We start from the raw sequence: 20,556 nt of genomic DNA, 5'->3' as shown, positions 1-20,556 counted from the left end.
TACCTATGAATACCAATCTGCCCCTTACAATACATCTTTTGCCCACAGCTAAAACTGCACGCAGTACAGAACTCGCATGTAATGTTGGCCGCATTGGAGGAGGGAAATTGTCATTCAGGGCATTTTAGTCAGGTAGTAACTATTTACTCAGTAAATGCCTTTGAAAATTAGCCTCTCCATTGGAAAAACATAAGGCATGAAATACAAATGACAGCAATCAGGAAAATGATAGAGAAAGGGACAGCAAAGCACAATTTTTATATGCACTGAGGAGATATAAAGAAAAGGTTTAGACTAAGAACAAAGCAAATTATAAATTATCTCCAAGGTATATTCAGATTGGGTGAAAGTACAGAGAGGCTACTGACCTGGAGTGTGAACAGGAAAGTAAATGTACACTGGTGGGAACAATTAAATAACTCTATGCTATAAGATATTTAGAACATTTGGCATGCAAAAAATTGCATATTCTATGCTTTTCAGCCTTCTTTGAAGTTTTTTACATTTCTCCATTTTTATGCACTTTGCCATTATTTCTCACATATACTTGCTTTTGAGAAACACTTTCCCTGTACATACCTGGATCAGTCCAGGTTCCTGGGTTTTGCCTCCCCTCCAGCAGATGGAGACAGAGAAAGGTTTGACTGACTCTGCCCTATATCCTGAGGTGCCACCTGCAGTGCGTCAGTATTTCTCTGTCTCCAGCAGATGGTGGAGGTGCAAAATCCTGCAGTCTGTGGTAGTTTAGTTTAAAAAGAAAAAAGAGTAAAGTTGAGGTAGAAAGTATAGGGTTAGTCTGAGTCTAGGTATTTCAGGACTGGCTTTTTAAAAAGAAAAACAAATTAAATTAAGAAAGAGGAGGAAGCCGCTTTCACTGCTTCCCAGGGGGTTGCCAGATCCTGAGGGGCCCATCCTCCCTGGTACTCGAGGCCGCCGGAGTTGGGGAGGTTGAAGACTCTACATCCACTCCTGGCCCACGTGTTCGGGTGATACCAAGGAGCCCGGCTCACTCACCCTGAAAGGTGCAGGACCTGTGGAGCAACCGGATTAAAAAAAAAAGAAAATAATTTAAAGGCAAGTGATCGTGAAGGCAGTGCATGGGTGGGCTCCGTTTTTACCTCTGCAGGGGGTGGGAGACCTTTCGCCACTCATTGTCCAGGCTTCTCTGTTCCTCCGGGTTGACGATGCCACGTGGTGCGGCCTGTAGTGCGTCGGGACACACACGCACGGGTGTCAAGGGACAGCCTACACTCTGCGTGCCTCCATGGGGAAGGGGGGCGGGCCGTTGACAGGAGTAGCAGGCACTGAGGAGGATGGCCTTGAGGAGGCCTTCTCCTCATCCTCCTTCTAATCGGATTTTATTATGCTGCTGCATAAAGCCTTTAAGGCAAGAAAAGCACAAAAGAGTCACCTGGGAAGTGGTTCCATGGTGCTTCCTGGTACACACATTTCCAAATGGTCTAAACCCCTGGAGCAGGGGTCGGGTCCACGGGATAAGCGTTCCCTTAGGTCTGGTGCACCTCATTTTAAAGCTGACGCTACCTCAGAGGAGTCCAGTCCGGAGGACCAGGGACCCCAAGACAAACTCCCGCTGGGGGCGGATCTCGGGGATGATCAGGATCATGAGTGCCGCTCTAATCTTCACGTGGTGGATGGGGATGATCCCAAGGTGGTCCGTCTTTTTCGTAGGGATGAGCTGAGTCCCCTTATTCCGGCGATTCTAGAAGAATTGGGGATTGAAACCCCGCAGAAGGACTCCCGGATGGGTGATATCGATCCCGTTATGGTGGGCCTGCGGGGTCCGACCACATCGTTTTCCTTTCACCTTTCGGTCACCAACCTGTTGTTCTGTGAATGGGACACCCCGGATTAGGGTCTGAAGGTCAGTAAGGCGATGGACAAACTGTATCCATTGCTAGAGGAAGCTTTGGATATTTTGAGGATCCCAAAGGTAGATGTCGCTCTGTCTGCAATCACCAAAAAGACTACCATTCCAGTGATGGAAGCCATGACCCTTAAGGATCTTCAAGATCGGAAGCTTGAAGTACAGCTTAAGAGGATTTTTGAGGTCTCAGCCCTGGGAATACGGGCTGCCATGTGCAGCAGCTTTGCCCTGTGGGCTGGGCTTCGATGGGTACAGCTCTTGCAAAGCAAACCTTCCCTCTCGGAGGAGGAGGATGTGCAGGCCAGGCACTTGGAGGCAGCGGTGGCCTACAGCGCTGATGCCTTATACGACCTGCTGCGGACTTCAGCTTAGTCCATGGTGTCGGCGGTTTCTGCCCGTAGGCTCCTCTGGTTGAGGAACTGGTTGGCAGATGTATCCTCCAAGGCCCAATGGCTCTCTGCCTTTCAAGGGCAAGCTTCTTTTTGGAAAGGACTTGGAAAATATGATACAGTCTTTAGGGAAGAACAAGGTCCATAAGCTGCCGGATGATCACCCTAAGGCTCGAGGCTTGTTTCCCTCTCGATCCCGCTTTATCCCAAATCAGAGGTTCCGCTCTTTTCAAACATCGGGTCCCCCTTCAAGACAGCAGTCTTGGTCCTAGTCCTTTCGTGGACGTCTATTTGGAAGACCTGGGATCCCCTAGTCTGCGGGAGGAGTTAAATCTTCCCAATGAAGTGAGGCCGGTCCATTCCTCGGTTCTGGTGGTAGGAGACAGGCTGTCTCTGTTTTATGGGGAATGGACCAAGTGGACGTCAGACCAATGTGAAAAGACAAGATTACTCTTTAGATTTTGTTCGTGGCTTCGAGATCGATTTCTCGTCTCCCCACGCTCCTACGAAGTGGCGAGCAGTGTGAGACACGTTGCAGCGCCTGCGCGATCTCGGTGTCATCGTCCCAGTTCCCCTGGCAGAGCAGCAAAAGGGTTGTTACTCCATTTACTTCGTTGTGCCAAAAAAGGAAGGCACATTTCAGCCCATTCTAGACCTCAAGAGAGTCAACCGCTGTCTCAGAGTACCGAGGTTTCGCATGGAGACCCTCAGATCGGTCATTGCTTCGATACACAAGGGAGAATTCCTCGCATCGCTGGATTTGACCAAGCCATAATTGCACATCAGCATCCGGCCCAATCACCAGAAGTTCCTGAGGTTCTGCATCCTGGGACAGCATTTTCAGTTTCGAGCTATACCATTCGGACTGGCCCCGGCTTCTAGGACCTTTACCAAGGTGATGATTGTGGTGTTGGCACAGCTCCGGAATGAGGGTCTTTTACTCCACCTGTATCTGGACGACTGGCTAATTCAGGCGAAGTCGGAGTCTCTTTGCCGTTCGGTACACCGAGTGCTTTCTCTCTTGCAATCACTGGATTGGGTGGTCAACTTCGACAAGAGCCACCTGACTCCTTCCCAGTCGCTGGAGCTCCTTGGGGCCCTGTTCGACACACGTCATGGAAGGGTATTTCTTCCCGAAGATCGCATTCTCAAGTTGCAGGGACATGTTCGAGACTTATTGTCCAATCATACTCCAAGATATGGGGTTATATGAGGGTCCTCGGCTTGATGACTTCCACCCTGGAGTTGGTTCCTTGGGCCTTTGCTCATATGAGGCCGCTACAGTCAGCATTACTTTCCCGCTGGAACCCGGTCTCCGAACAATATCACCTTCCTTTCCCCTTCCGGATGCAGCTCGGTTCAGTCTGGATTGGTGGCTACTTTCGGACAATTTGAGACATGGTGCGCCCCTGGAGGTTCCCAACTGGACGGTGGTCACCAAGGACGCCAGTCTCTCCGGCTGGGGAGCAGTTTGACAAGGAACATCGGTTTAAGGGCAATGGTCCATGTCGGAGGCCCAGTGGTCGATCAATTGCCTGGAGACCACAGCTGTGCATTTGGCGTTGCAGGTTCTCCAGCCCCTATTACAGGGGAAGTCAGTACGGATTCTGTCCGACATTGTGACCACAGTGACTTATATCAATCGACAGGGAGGAACCAAAAGCCAACTGGTGGCGCTCAAGGCGCAGCAGATGATACTCTGGGCGGAGCAGCATCTAGTCAGCATAGCAGCCTCTCATATCAACGTAGTCGACAACATTCAAGCCAACTTTCTTAGTCGTCACCGTCTCGACCCCAGAGAGTGGGAGCTATCCGAAGAGGCCTTTCAGCGGATATGTGACAAGTGGTCCAGGCCGGCTGTGGACCTTATGGCAATGTTTTGAAATTCCAAGTCTCCTCGCTTTTTCAGTCAACGGTGAGAATGGGGAGCGGAAGGAGTGCCCTAGTGCTTCCCTGGCTAAGGGACATTCTTCTATATGTGTTCCACCTTGGCCTCTAATCGGCAGAGTGCTGAGACAAATAGAAGCTCACCCGACGGAGGTGATTATGGTGGCACCGGAGTGGCCAAGACGTCCATGGTTTGTGGATCTGGTCACTCTGGTGGTGGGCGACCCCTTGAGGTTTCGGGATCTCCCAAACCTCCTCCATCAGGGCCCCGTTTGTTTGGAAAAGGTAGATCGCTTTTGTCTAGTGGTATGACTTTTGAGAGGCGCCGTCTAAAGAACAAAGGTTATTCAGATGCTGTAGTGGCTACTCTTTTGCGTTCGTGAAAGATTTCTACTTCCCTGGCCTATGTCAGGGAGTGGGGAATTTTTGAGTCTTGGTGCGTAGAGCATAAGATAGACCATACCCGAGCCTTAATGTCTCATATTTTGTCCTTTTTGCAAGCCGGCTTAGCTAAAGGTTGTCGTGCAGTTCCCTTTGGGTGCAGGTAGCAGCCCTTGGTTGTTTCCGTGGTAAGTTAAACAGCGTATTATTAGTGGCACATCCGGACAAGGCACATTTTCTCCAGGAAGCAAAGCACTTGCATCCTCCGATCAGAAATCCTTAAGAACATAAGAACATAAGAAAATGCCATACTGGGTCAGACCAAGGGTCCATCAAGCCCAGCATCCTGTTTCCAACAGTGGCCAATCCAGGCCATAAGAACCTGGCAACTACCCAAAAACGAAGTCTATTCCATGTAACCATTGCTAATGGCAGTGGCTATTCTCTAAGTGAACTTAATAGCAGGTAATGGACTTCTCCTCCAAGAACTTATCCAATCCTTTTTTAAACACAGCTATACTAACTGCACGAACCACATTCTCTGGCAACAAATTCCAGAGTTTAATTGTGCGTTGAGTAAAAAAGAACTTTCTCCGATTAGTTTTAAATGTGCCCCATGCTAACTTCATGGAGTGTCCCCTAGTCTTTCTACTATCCGAAAGAGTAAATAACCGATTCACATCTACCCGTTCTAGACCTCTCATGATTTTAAACACCTCTATCATATCCCCCCCTCAGTCGTCTCTTCTCCAAGCTGAAAAGTCCTAACCTCTTTAGTCTTTCCTCATAGGGGAGTTGTTCCATTCCCCTTATCATTTTGGTAGCCCTTCTCTGTACCTTCTCCATCGCAATTATATCTTTTTTGAGATGCGGCGACCAGAATTGTACACAGTATTCAAGGTGCGGTCTCACCATGGAGCGATACAGAGGCATTATGACATTTTCCGTTTTATTCATCATTCCTTTTCTAATAATTCCCAACATTCTGTTTGCTTTTTTGACTGCCGCAGCACACTGAACCGACGATTTCAATGTGTTATCCACTATGACACCTAGATCTCTTTCTTGGGTTGTAGCACCTAATATGGAACCCAACATCGTGTAATTATAGCATGGGTTATTTTTCCCTATATGCATCACCTTGCACTTATCCACATTAAATTTCATCTGCCATTTGGATGCCCAATTTTCCAGTTTCACAAGGTCTTCCTGCAATTTATCACAATCTGCTTGTGATTTAACTACTCTGAACAATTTTGTGTCATCTGCAAATTTGATTATCTCACTCGTCGTATTTCTTTCCAGATCATTTATAAATATATTGAACAGTAAGGGTCCCAATACAGATCCCTGAGGCACTCCACTGTCCACTCCCTTCCACTGAGAAAATTGCCCATTTAATCCTACTCTCTGTTTCCTGTCTTTTAGCCAGTTTGCCATCCACGAAAGGACATCGCCACCTATCCCATGACTTTTTACTTTTTCTAGAAGCCTCTCATGAGGAACTTTGTCAAAAGCCTTCTGAAAATCCAAGTGTACTATATCTACCGGTTCACCTTTATCCACATGTTTATTAACTCCTTCAAAAAAGTGAAGCAGATTTGTGAGGCAAGACTTGCCCTGGGTAAAGCCATGCTGACTTTGTTCCATTAAACCATGTCTTTCTATATGTTCTGTGATTTTGATGTTTAGAACACTTTCCACTATTTTTCCTGGCACTGAAGTCAGGCTAACCGGTCTGTAGTTTCCCGGATCGCCCCTGGAGCCCTTTTTAAATATTGGGGTTACATTTGCTATCCTCCAGTCTTCAGGTACAATGGATGATTTTAATGATAAGTTACAAATTTTTACTAATAGGTCTGAAATTTCATTTTTTAGTTCCTTCAGAACTCTGGGGTGTATACCATCCGGTCCAGGTGATTTACTACTCTTCAGTTTGTCAATCAGGCCTACCACATCTTCTAGGTTCACCGTGATTTGATTCAGTCCATCTGAATCATTACCAATGAAAACCTTCTCCATTACGGGTACCTCCCCAACATCCTCTTCAGTAAACACCGAAGCAAAGAAATCATTTAATCTTTCCGCGATGGCTTTATCTTCTCTAAGTGCCCCTTTAACCCCTCGATCATCTAACGGTCCAACTGACTCCCTCACAGGCTTTCTGCTTCGGATATATTTAAAAAAGTTTTTACTGTGAGTTTTTGCCTCTACAGCCAACTTCTTTTCAAATTCTCTCTTAGCCTGTCTTATCAATGTCTTACATTTAACTTGCCAATGTTTATGCTTTATCCTATTTTCTTCTGTTGGATCCTTCTTCCAATTTTTGAATGAAGATCTTTTGGCTAAAATAGCTTCTTTCACCTCCCCTTTTAACCATGCCAGTAATCGTTTTGCCTTCTTTCCACCTTTCTTAATGTGTGGAATACATCTGGACTGTGCTTCTAGAATGGTATTTTTTAACAATGACCACGCCTCTTGGACATTTTTTACTTTTGTAGCTGCTCCTTTCAGTTTTTTTCTAACAATTTTTCTCATTTTATCAAAGTTTCCCTTTTGAAAGTTTAGCAAGAGAGCCTTGGATTTGCACACTGTTCCTTTTCCAGTCATTAAATCAAATTTGATCATATTATGATCACTATTGCCAAGCGGCCCCACCACCGTTACCTCTCTCACCAAGTCCTGTGCTCCACTGAGAATTAGATCTAAAATTGCTCCCTCTCTCGTCGGTTCCTGAACCAATTGCTCCATAAAGCTATCATTTATTCCATCCAGGAACGTTATCTCTCTAGCGTGACCCGATGATACATTTACCCAGTCTATATTGGGGTAATTGAAGTCTCCCATTATTACTGCACTACCAATTTGGTTAGCTTCCCTAATTTCTCTTAGCATTTCACTGTCCATCTCACCATCTTGACCAGGTGGACGGTAGTATACCCCTATCACTGTAGTCTTCCCTGATACACAAGGGATTTCTACCCATAAAGATTCAATTTTGTATTTAGTCTCATGCAGGATGTTTATCCTGTTGGACTCTATGCCATCCCGGACATAAAGCGCCACACCTCCTCCCGACTGCTCCTCTCTGTCATTGCGATATAATTTGTACCCCGGTATAGCACTGTCCCATTGGTTATCCTCTTTCCACCATGTCTCTGAGATGCCAATTAAGTCTATGTCATCATTTACTGCTATACATTCTAATTCTCCCATCTTACTTCTTAGACTTCTGGCATTAGCATACAAACATTAGCATACAAACATTGCCCTTCATGGAGTCTGAACTTGGTTCTCAAAATTCTATGTACTCCGCCGTTTCAGCATCTGAAGAGGGCAACTTTGAAGGATCTCACGTTAAAGGTGGTATTACTTGTGGCTATTTCTTCTGCGCGCCGAGTGTCAAAGCTGCAAGCTTTATCCTGCAGGGAACACTTTTTAAGGATTACAGAAGCGGGAGTCTCCTTGAGGACTGTTCCTTCTTTTCTTCCAAAGGTAGTCTCCTCCTTTCATTTGAATCAGTCAGTGGAGCTTCCGGCATTTCAAGATTTGGACTGTTCTGATCCCTGTTCTAGGGAGCTAAGGAAGTTAGATGTACGTCACATTTTGTTGCACAATTTGGAGGTAACTAACAGTTTCTGTATGTCGGATCATCTGTTCGTGCTCTGGACTGGTCCCAGAAGAGGGCATAAAGCGTCTAAAGCCACAATTGCTCATTGGTTGAAAGAGGCTATTGGATCAGCGTATCTCCTTTGTGTCGGCCGCTTCCGGTTGGTTTGAGAGATCATTCTTCTCGTTCGCAAGCTTCAACAAGTTTCGCAACAGGAGATTTGTAGGGCGGCAACTTGGAAGTCTTTGCATACATTTGTTAGACATTATAGGTTAGATGTCCAGGCCCCAGGCTTGGCAGGTTTTGGTGAAGGAATAATCCGAGCAGGACTCTCAGGGTCCCACCTCCAGTAGGAGAGCTCTGGTACATCCCAGGAGTCTGTACTGATCCGGGTACGTACAGGGAAAAGAAAATTGGTTCTTACCTTCTAATTTTCGTTCCTGTAGTACCACAGATCAGTCCAGAGTCCCTCCCATTTCTGCATAGAGGTAACGGAGAGTCTGCTCGTTGACTGTTTTTTAATGCAATATGCAGATTAGTGATTACATTTTTCCAAATTTTGAACGTTATCAAATGTTTTCGTGGGTTCTGCTTCCACTTGGGGTTAGTGAGCGGGATGTGTCCCTTTCTGGCCTGGGTGGAGAGTAGTGAAAGTTAGTTTTGTTGGATAGTTGTTTTTTATGGGACATTCTGATTTGATACAGTTTCATACTGACAGACTGCAGGTGACAGCTCAGGGTATAGGGCAGAGTCAGTCAAAATTTTCTCTGTTTCCATCTGCTAGGCTGAGCTAAGGTACTACAGGAACGAAAATTAGCAGGTAAGAACCAATTTTCCTTTGTAGTATGTGTTGGATCGGTCCATGCCTGGAGGGACACTAACCCATGAACCCAATGAAGATGATGTCAGTCAGGGTGGGGACCTCCTCCCAGAGCATGTTCCAGACATCAGTGTCCCATGCTCTGACCTTGGAATGCTAGTTACTTCCCCCCTCCCCCCACAGTTTCCTAATGACTTTTGCTATGACTGGAAGTGTTGCTGTTGAAATTGCAAAATGTTCCAAGTTGATCATGCACACTTGTTTCTTTGTACAGGAGCTAGAAAATGCTGTTGAAGGATGGACTTGCGACCTCGCTCATCTTTCTCTTTTGAAGGAAACGCTGAGTGCCTATATCAGTGCTGACGATATTTCGGTTCTTAAGGAACGCATTGAGCTGCTGCACAGGCAGTGGGAGGAACTCTGTCATCAGGTAAACCTTATCAGGAATTCCCACTTACATGTACATAGCGAGTGAAATAAATCAGAGCTGCCCGCACATGTAGGAGCTCAGCTGAAGCTTGTCCTTTCAGTATGTTGGCATCCTTGGATGTCACTGGACCATACAGTGGCTTTAACACAACAGAGCACGTAATGCTTATGTACTCCCACTGAGTTTACACATATTTAGGAATGGTGTCCGCTTACTTAGTAATGCCTCACCACCAAAAGTTGACACCTATCACATTTACCTAATCAGCCTTTTTAACAGTTGCATCTCAGTTATCACCCAAATCTGTTCACAGGTTTCACTGTTGAAACGAGTTCATAGACAGACAGATGGACACAATCTACCCAGCAGGCATACGCGTTTAGGGGTACATTTTCAAAAACAGCAAGCGCACGTACTTTTGTTCGCGCACCAGGCGCGAACAAAAGTACGCTGGATTTTATAAGATACGCGCGTAGCCGCGCGTATCTTATAAAATCCGGGGTCGGCACGTGCAAGGGGGTGCACATTTGTGCAACCTGCGCGCGCCAAGCACGGCGCGCGCTGCCTGTTCCCTCCGCCTCCCCTCACCTTCCCCTCCCTTCCCCTACCTAACCCACCCCCCCTACCATTGTTGGCAGATTTACGACTGCCAGAGGCAGACGTAAATCTGCACGCACCAGCGGGCTACTGGAGCGCCATCACCTGACCCGGGGCTGGTCCAGAGGCCTCGACCACGCCCCTGGGCCAGCGCCACGCCCCGACACGCCTCCCGCCCCACCCTGGAATTCACGCCGCCCACCCGACACGCCCCCTTTGCAAAGCCCCGGGACCTATGCAAAATAGGCTCGGCGCGCGCAGGGGCCTTTTAAGAGGGTTACGCACATAACTTAAGCACGTAACCCTTTTAAAATCCGGCCCTTACTTTGTAAATAAATGCCTGTAAGAACTATCCTGAAACCTGGAACCAGGGTCATTTTACTCAACTTATCATGGGAGAGGGATTTAAATTTCCTGTCTTATTAAAATGAACAAGTAATTTGTCATTTTGTTCCTGGATATGTTGCCTCCTTTCCAAGAGTGCTTCTATTTATTTCTTGTTTCAAATGAATTTTGTTTGTTGTTTGCACACGGTATTGGATCTTATGCTTAGAGCTACTGTTCTCAGTATAGTTATGTGTACATATGCTGTTACATTTTCATTATTCAGATCTGCCATGAAACCCACATATAAGACTGAGAATATGCCTAAATGTTTACCATGATACTTTCAATCATTTCCCACACACCGAACTGGCAGAATTTAAAATCTGATTTTCTGCTCCCTAGTGACCACTTTTATTTAATGTCATGCTTGCTCAGTTAACAAAATAAATCAGTGTATTTGGCAAATAATTCAATTCCAGTGCTGCTATTATAAGGTACAGTTTTCAAATTATCGGCATTTAAGTCAAAGACAGCACATACTTCTTACCAATAGACTTTGCACTAGTTTTCCAAGTGGAAGTACACATAAGAACATAAGAAATTGCCATACTGGTTCAGACCAAGGGTCAATCAAGCCCAGCATCCTGTTTCCAACAGTGGCCAATCCAGGCTACAAGTACCTGGCAAGTACCCAAACACTAAGTAGAACGCATACTACTGATGTCAGTAATAGCAGTGATTAAACCCTAAGTCAATTTGATTAATAGCAGTTAATGGACTTCTGCTCCAAGAACTTATCCAAAACTTTTTAAAATCCAAGTACACTAACTGCACTAACCACATTCTCTGGCAACAAATTCCAGAGATTGTGTGTTGAGTGAAAAATAATTTTCTCCGGTTAGTTTTAAATGTGCTACTTGCTAACTTCATGGAGTGCCCCTAGTCCTTCTATTATTCGAAAGAGTAAGTAACTGATTCACATTTACCTGTTCTAGACTTCTCATGATTTTAAAGACCTCTATCATATCACCCCTCAGCCATCTCTTCTCCAAGCTGAACAGTCTTTTTTGACTGCCACAGCACACTGAGCCGGCGATTTCAATGTATTATCCACTATGACGTTTAGATCTTTTTCCTGGGTGGTAGCTCCTAATATGGAACCTAACTACAGCATGGATTATTTTTGCCTATATGCATCATCTTCCACTTGTCCACATTAAATTTCATCTGCCATTTGCATGCCCAATCTTCCTGACTTGGAAGTTCCTCCTGCAATTTATCATAATCCGCTTGTGAATAATTTTGTATCATCTACAAATTTGATTACCTCATTTGTCGTATTCCTTTCTAGATCATTTATAAATATATTGAAAAGCATTGGTCCAAGTACAGATCCCTGAGACATTCCACTGTTTACCCTTTTCCACTGAGAAAATTGACCATTTAATCTTACTCTCTGTTTCCTGTCTTTTAACCAGTTTGTAATCCATGAAAGAACATCGCCTCCTATCCCATGACTTTTTAGCTTTCTTAGAAGCCTCTCATGAGGGACTTTGTCAAATGCCTTCTGAAAATCCAAATACACTATAATCTACTGGTTCACCTTTATCCACACGTTTATTAACCTCTTTAAAAAAAAAAAAGCAGATTTGTGAGGCAAGACTTCTCTTAGGTAACTCCATGCTGACTGTGTTCCATTAAACCATGTCTTTCTATACTCTCTGTGATTTTGATCTTTAGAATAGTTTCCACTATTTTTCCCAGCACTAATGTCAGGCTCACTAATCTATAGATTCCCGGATTGTCCCTGGAATCCTTTTTAAATATTAGGGTTACATTGGTCACCCTCCAGTCTTCAGATTCAATGGATGATTTTAATAATAGGTAAAACATTTTAACTATAATAGATCTGAAATTTAATTTTTGAGTTCCTTCAGAACCCAGGAGTGCATACCATCTGGTCCAGGTGATTTGCTACTCTTTAGTTTGTCAATCTGGCCTACTTCATCTTCCAGGTTCACAGTGATTTGGTTCAATTCATCTGACTCATCACCCTTGAAAACCACCTCCGGAACTGGTATCTCCCCAACATTCTCATTAGTAAACACAGAAGCAAAGAATTAATTTAGTCTTTCTGCAATGGCCTTATCCTCCCTAAGAGCCCATTTAATCCCATGGTCATCTAATGGTCCAACTGACTCCCTTGCAGGTTTCTTGCTTTGGATATATTTAAAAATGTTTTTATTATGAGTTTTTGCCTCTACAGCAACTTCATTTCAAATTCTCTCTTAGCCTTCCTTATCAATATTTTGCACTTAAATTGACAATGCTTATGCTTTTTCCTATTTTCGTCAGATGGATCCGTCTTCCAATTTTTGGAGAATTTTTTGGCTAAAATAGCCTTTTTCACCTCACCTTTTAACCATGTTGATAATCATTTTGCCTTCCTTCCACCTTTCTTAATGCATGGAATACATATGGACTGCGCCTCTAGGATTGTATTTTTAAACAATGTCCATGCCTGTTGTACACTTTTAACCTTTCCAGCTGCACCTTTTAGTTTTTTCTAACTATTTTCCTCATTTTATCAAAGTTTCCCTTTTCAAAATTTAGTGTTAGAGCTGTAGATTTACATATTGTCCCCCCTTCCAGTCATTAGTTCACATTTGATCATGTTATGATCACTATTGCAAGTAACCCACCACAGTTACCTCTCTCACCAAATCATGCATTCCACTAAGAATTAAATCTAAAATAGTTCCCTCTCTCATTGGTTCCTAGAGATGTGAATCAGAACCGGAATCTGATCAGTTCCGGTTCAGATTCAAATCTTAAAATTTTTATCGTCTGGCCAACTGCTTGCTTCATGGAGCAATCGGCCAGCTGCTTCATGGAGTAATTGGTTTAGGTACCAATAGGGATGTGAATCGGTTTTTGACGATTTAAAAAATGGCGCTGGCCATCCAGTGCTCCTACCATGAGACGGGCCGGCCAATGGCACGGATACCCTGTCACATGGTAAGGGCAAAGGGCCATCGGCGCCATTTTTATTAGTGGCATCAAAATGGTACCGATGGCCCGAGAGTGAGAGATCGCTCCCCGCGCCCCCACTGGACCACCAGGTAATTTTAAAACGTTTTTGGGGGGGTTGGGAGGGTGGGGGAAGCTAAGGGGTCAATTTATAAAGGGTCGGAGGTTTGTTTTTTTTAACTGGCCATCGGTGCCATTTTTATTAGTGGCATCAAAATGGCGCTGAGAGCGGGAGATCGGTCCTGGGGCTTCCACTAGACCACCAGGTACTCGTAAAAGGTTTTGGGGGGGTTTCGGGAGGGTGGGGGAAGGTAAGTTTTAAAGGGCCGGGGTGGGTTTAGGGGTTGTTTTGGTGTGCCAGTTTTCCCGCCCTCCCCCCAAATCCCCAATTTACGATTTTTCACGATAAATCGGGGGAATTTCTATTGTATTGCACACTCTAACGATTTTTGACGATTTAAAAAATATCGGATGATTTTTTAAATCGTCAAAAAATGATTCACATCCCTATTGGTTCCTAAACCAATTGCTCCATGAAGCAGCTGTTTATTCCATCCAGGAACTTTATGTCTCTAGCATGTCCTGATGTTGAATTTACCCAGTCAATATGTGGGAAATGGAAATCTTCCATTATTACTGCACTGCCAAATTGGTTAGCCTCCCTGATTTCTCTTACCATTTCATCATCTGTCTGACCATTTTGTCCAAGTGGACTGTAGTATACTCCTATCACTATATTCTTACCCAACACACATGGGATTTCTACCCATATAGATTCTACTGAGCATTTAGTCTCTTGTATGATCTTTATCCTGTTGGACTCTATACCCTCCCGGACATAAAGTGCCACACCCCCACCAAGTTGATCCTCCCTATCATTGCGATATAATTTGTACCCTGATATAGCACTGTCCCATTGGTTATCCTCCTTCCACCAAGTCTCTGTGATGCCAATTATGTCAATCTCATCATTTACTGCTATACACTCTAACTCTCCCATCTTACTTCTTAGACTTCTGGCATTGACATACAGACATTTCAAAGTGTGTTTTTTGTTTCTATTAACAACCTGCTTTTCAATTAATATGGAATTCTTTAGCTCAGGTGAGTCTTTACTTATAGGCACCTGGACTACGTTTGCTTTTATTGGAACATCTCTGTTGGGATGCCCTAACTCTCCTGTTTCATTAGTATCCTTCCCTTGACACATTCCTCCGAACCATGCACTGCTGAGTGACCATAGGCTTTCCCCCTTGTCCTGGTTTAAAAGCTGCTCTCTCCTTTTTAAAGGTTAGTATCATCAGCCTGGTTCCACTCTGGTTAAGGTGGATCCCGTCCTTTCGGAAAAGTCTCTCCCTTCCACAAAAGAATGTTCAGTTCCTTACAAAACTGAATCCTTCTTCTCTGCACGTGGAACAGGAAGCATTTCAGAGAATGCCACCCTGGAGGTTCTGGATTTCAGCTTTCTACCTAAAATCCTAAATTTGGCTTCCAGAACCTCTCTCCCACATTTTCCTATATCGTTGGTGCCCACATGTAGCACGACAGCTGGATCCTCCCCAGCACTGTCTATAATCCTATCTAGGTACTTTCATTTTGAAACTTGCCACAGCTGCAAAATACCTGCGCACATTTGCACCTGCTTTTCCTGCGTAGATTTGTAAATGTTTCATTGAGTTTCATGCATGGGATATGGCTTTCCCAGGCTATAACCTGTTGAGGAAAGATAGAAAGGACAGAAAAGGAAGAGGGGTAACCTGTGATGTCAAAAACAATATCCTGGTAACTGAAATGCAGGGGTGTGTGGGGAAAGGAGAAAGCACTATGGGCTTTCTTATAAAAAAAAAGCATGATAGCACTTCTGTTTACACTGGCGTGGTCTACAGGCCTCTGAATCAGATAGGAGAACTGGACACTGATTTGGCTGAAGACATCCAAAAGGTGGTAAGAAAGGGGGGAAATATTGCTGGAAGGAGATTTTAATCTGCTAGATAAGGATTGGAGTACCTTTGCTGCAGAATCTGTATGAAGTAGAGAGATTGTAGATGGCCTTCAAGGTGTTCTGTTCGTACATATTGCGATGGGGAGTGATACTGGATCTGGTGCTCACAAATGGAGATAGTATCTCTAATGACCAGGTAGCCGCCCAACTGAGCACTAGTGATCTTCAGACGACATGGTTTGATAAAATGGCCATGACAAAGAAAAGTCATATGAAGATCAAAGTCCTGGATTTCAAAATGCAGACTTTGTTAAAATGGGGAAGTACCTTGAAGAAGAAATAGAAGACTGGGCAAAAATGGGTGACATGGAATAGTAGTGGGCCAAATTAAAAGGAGATATAATAAAGGCAACAAATCATTAAGTTAAAAAAGTAAATTTATTTTTTATTTATTTATTTAAAGAATTTTATATACCGGGGCACATAGCAAAACATCACCTCGGTTCACAGTGTAACATAACATAGCAAATAGCTTTACAATGAATATAAATAATGGTTCACACTATAAAATGATATAGTAACAGGCTTTATAATAGGTTATTATCTGATTGTAAACTATATACAGGAGACTGATAATTAACTATATACAAGGGAGGAAGGAGTCAAAGTTGACTGGTAACATGGGAAACAGTATAGGTTTGGGGAGGAGGGGGGGGGCGGAGAGGTAGTGTGAGCTGAAGGGAATATGGAAGTAGGAGGGGGGGGAGATGCGAGGACGGGTAGATGCGGGAAGTGTATTAGTATGTTTGGATCAGGCAGGGGGTAGAGTTGTAGTTGTAGATGGTAGTCAATCATAAATAAAAATAATAAGAAAAGGAAACCGATAGGATTTTCTAAAGAGGTGCTGAAAAAATAAAGGCACAAAGAGCAGCGTTCAGAAAGTACAAAAGAACTCAAAAAGAGGAACTCAAGGAAGAATATCTGGTGATACTGAAAGAGATAAAGAAAGAAATCAGGATAGTAAAAGCCAGAGTAGAAGAAAATCACCAAAGAGGTAAAGCAAGATGTCAACGTGGCAGATGTTTAAAAAAAAACTGAACTCCTAAATTTAATCCTCTAAATTAGAAGCCTAAATTTGGCACCTATTTTCAGCTGAAGTTAGGTGCTTAATTTTTCAGCTGAAAATTCACCTAAATTTAGGACTGCTGTTTAATTGCCTAGATTTAAGCTCCTAAATTAGGTGCCTAGCTCTGAAAATTAGTGCTATCTCTGTTTCCCTGCCCTAACTCTGCCCCATAGCCACCCACCTTTTAGGCTCCTAAATTTAGGGGCCTGATGAAACTAGGAGCCTAAATTTAGGGACTCGGCCCTAGTAGGGTTAATTTAGGAGTCTAACTCTAAAAGGTACTTTTAGTTGCTTTGAGGGAGGGTGATATTTAAGAAGCTGATTTATGCACGTAAATTGTTCCTAAATGCCTTGAAAATGGTCGTTGTAGACTGGCCACTGCATGCTCTACAAATCTTAGTAGTGGTGTACAATGTGGGCCTGATTTTAAAAAGCATTTACTCGAGTAAAAACCAGGTTTACTGGAGTAAATTCACTTTACTTGAGTAAGTGGGTTTTTGAAAATTGCTACAATTTATGCCATTGACTTGTCTATAGGATTTATTCACATAAGTGCAATTTACTTGAGTAAATGGCTTTTGAAAATTGCTACAACAGTAGCTACATTTACGCATGTAACTCCTTTTGAAAATTACCCCCTGTGTGTATTGCTCAGTATTTCAAATGTGTTTGATTCTCCCAAAATCTTTATGCATTTGGAGGTCAAATAGAAATAACCTGAATTGCAACCATTATAGAAACAGATGTTTGGCCAAAATAAAAGATTATCATGGCCTAAACAAATAGGAGAATGTGCCATCAGAGACACACATTTAACACCTTCCATACTATACAGAGACCACAGACACTCATTCAACCAAATAGATATTTGCTTTGTAGTCACCTCAGCCAGCCTGCAGATTTGCATATATTTGTTACTGCTCAAGATTAGGATGCATGGAAAAGTAGGGGGGGGGGTTTGATTTTCTATTTATATCATTAATTTAGAGGCCAATATTCAGAAAACCATGAGCAGCCAATTTATCAAACAAACTTTTCCGTCGATAAACAGGACTGAATTAGCCATGAAACATGGGTGACATCATCCAATGGTGCTGAACAGACCATCCTCCACTGAACATGTACAGGAGATCCTGTGCATATGCTACCTCCTGAGCTCCTCAATCTTTTTTTGTCCGAGCTTCTTTATCTCTTTTTTCTCACTTTTTAAAAAGTTTCTTCTCAAATTTGCTTTGAGTTGCCTCACTATCTCAGCAGCCTTTCAACAGTACTTTTCAGAGCTACACAAAAAATTAAAAAAAAAAAACATGTCCTGCTCTAAGAAGGCTTCAACGCTGTGTATGTGGCTGGAAGATGTTCATCGCCAATGGCATGATATCTGCTATAGATGTCTGGGACTGGACCATGATTTAGCCAGTTGCTACAATTGTAGCCTGATGTCACCAAAGTCCTAGAGGAACAGAGCCTGGAAGATGGAAGAACTTCGTAGATCAATGAAGTATCAGAATCATTTCTTCTTCTAGAGCAGAGCCTCTTGAGCTCCCTTTGTTCAAAATCAGACGCTTCTCAAGCAAACTGCAGTGCCGGCTTCTGAATCTATTGTAGTTCAGGAGTTGAGCAAGCGGCAAAAGCGTTGAGAGTAGGGATCAGCAAGCTCTGTAGGCCATTTCCTCATTGTGGGGCTCATCAGAACAGAAAAAGGAGAAGTGGTATATGTCAGACCTGATGGTGCAGTTGACAACACTGAAGCTAAAGCTGGTGCAGAAACATGCACCAACTCTACCCTGTACACTCTGGAGCTCAATCCCATTGATGCACCGGGCTTCAGCTTCATTGACACACTGGCCCTTGGCTCCATCATGCCCCTCAACACATTGACACACTAGCCCTCAGCTCCATCATCCCCATCGACATATCAAGCCTTGACTTTGTCGAAGCTTCACCCAGTGCAATCAGTGCACCATTCCCCAGTGCCATTAGTGCACTCAGCACACTCGAGATAGGAACAAACTTTGGGAAGCCCCAGAGGACACTTATTCCACTTACCTCCCTCTATGTTGGCATTTTTATCTCCATCTCACCTCCTTGATCGTGGACTTTGTTTCACGACTTTGGATCTGATATGCTCCATTGAGGGGGCTCCTTTCTGGACTCCAGAAGGAACTTTGCAGGAGGATGACCTTATACTAGTGTCAAAGGAGATTGTCTCTTCCTCAATTCCTGGTCCAAGGATACAACAATCCATTGAGTAGGCGACTGAGTTGGTGAAGAATTTCTTTATCTTTTTGGCAACAAGTGACAAAAAGGGCACCCTTCCTCCTCTCCTGTCCAGAATATTGGATTTGTTTCCCCAGAGGGAAGTCCCCCTCGCCTCCATGCCTCAGGACCTCACATCAGAGGTCCTGGTGGTGGAACCTAGCCCTCAACCTTTCTCCTTTGCAGAGGAATTCAGCCAGTCCAAAAGGAAGCATGGAATACCGCTATCTTAAGCATGTTTTGGGAGTATTTCCCTCTGAGACAAAGAGGAAGGGTTACCTTCATCTTCATCGGGGTCATGTCCCTACACCTCTTGGTTCCAAGGAAAGATCTATAGGAATTCCCTCAGACCCTTTACCTGATGTGTCAGAGCATTCATCTCCACTAGAAGAGCTCTTGCACTCTAAATTTCTCAATATGCTGGGGCAAGACAATGGAATGGACATCAGTATCTACGTATTTTTTTATTTATTTAAGATATTTCTGTTCTGCACATATCCACAGTGCATATCAGCAACCTGCAGCGATCATGATTCATTCCATCCTGAAGGATTTACAAATGATAATGTGGGAGTCTGGTTTCCTGCCCTGTCAGGCAATGCCCTCCATCTCGGGGAGAGAAGACGGCAGATACGACCTCAGCCAGCCAGTCCTGAAGGAAACTTCCCTTGCAACCCTCCTGGCTAGTAAAGGATGTGTCACCCTGGCATTCATTCTGGGTGGGGATTGAAAGGTTTGGTCTATTGGGTTGAACCAAGTCTTTCTGCTATGAGTTTTAACGTCTCTGTTAAGTTAAATTACCCTTGATGTAAATAAAATGTTAAAAATAGATATTAGCATTTTTTGCTTCATGTGTTAGTTTTGAATTTCTGTTGCTCTTTGAATGAGGTGGAAGCCGCAACAGGAAACCTGCTCTCATTTCTGTCTTTCTTAAACAAAAACCTTGAGTTTGTACACAGCAGCAGTTCCTTCCTGCTGGGTAAGGTCTGCCTTTTCAGTCCTGAGGTGTAAGGTCTGTCTTTTCAGTCGAGCTGGGAATGGCAGGCCAGCAGTGGCACAGATGGCAGTTTACTTATGTGCCATAAATTGGAGTCTGTGGCACCTTGAAGTTACTCCGTCCCAAAACAGGTATTCATCTGTAATTAGTACCATAAGCAAGACAAGCTATCCACTCATAGGTGCAATGTTTGCTGTATGTATGCTCACATTTTCATTGAGCAGTACTTTGCAGTTTCCTAGCCTGATTGCAGATTACATTTTTGGAGTGGCAGTGTCTGTATTTTAACCTTAGAATTGCTAAAAATAAAGGCTAGCAGCTTTTACTCTTTATGTCGACAAATTGCAGCTGTGAGTCACTTCCTGTCTGTTCAGCACTTGATATTTGCTCCTTCGTAGCGCAGCATTCTTCAAGCACCCCAGAGATTCAACAGCCATTCTGAGATGCTTGCACTCCTGATAATACAAGATGCTTGCTTTGAATTGCATGTTTTTTTTATATAGTACAGTGAGCAAATGACAAGAACATCTGGGATCTCCTGGCGGCGTTTGAGGGTAAAATATATTTCCAAATAGCAAATCTTGTTAAAGAGGTTTTTAAAAGCACACAGCTTGTGCGGCGAAAATATAAATAAAATATGACATAGATATTCAGCAGGCCAGTGAGCGGCAGCTACCTGGGGAACTTTACCCAGATAAGTCTGCCGCTGAATACCCCCGATAACATTATCGACGTACCTTTGTGACTGATATTTTTCTGTCTTTAGCCGGGGTAGTGTTGAACATCAGTGATCACTGGCTAACATTTAAATATGACCTCAGAACGCTGCATTCACTCTCCTTTTTATCTGGCAAAAATCTCTGATTTTGGTCCCAGTAA

At 43.8% G+C, this 20,556-nt stretch overlaps 1 protein-coding gene across 1 annotated transcript in view; it reads left to right on the top strand.

The window, feature by feature from the left end:
* SYNE1 (spectrin repeat containing nuclear envelope protein 1) overlaps window positions 1-20,556 on the top strand; it is a 966,955-nt gene that overhangs the window by 812,176 nt on the left and 134,223 nt on the right. The window contains 1 exon segment of the mRNA XM_029596918.1: window positions 9,247-9,402. Coding sequence (XP_029452778.1) covers window positions 9,247-9,402 — 156 coding nt within the window.

This window comes from Rhinatrema bivittatum, chromosome 3 (genome assembly GCF_901001135.1).
Source record: "Rhinatrema bivittatum chromosome 3, aRhiBiv1.1, whole genome shotgun sequence".
In the NCBI taxonomy this organism is placed as follows: Eukaryota; Metazoa; Chordata; class Amphibia; order Gymnophiona; family Rhinatrematidae; genus Rhinatrema; species Rhinatrema bivittatum.
This window is presented reverse-complemented; position numbering and strand designations above follow the sequence as displayed.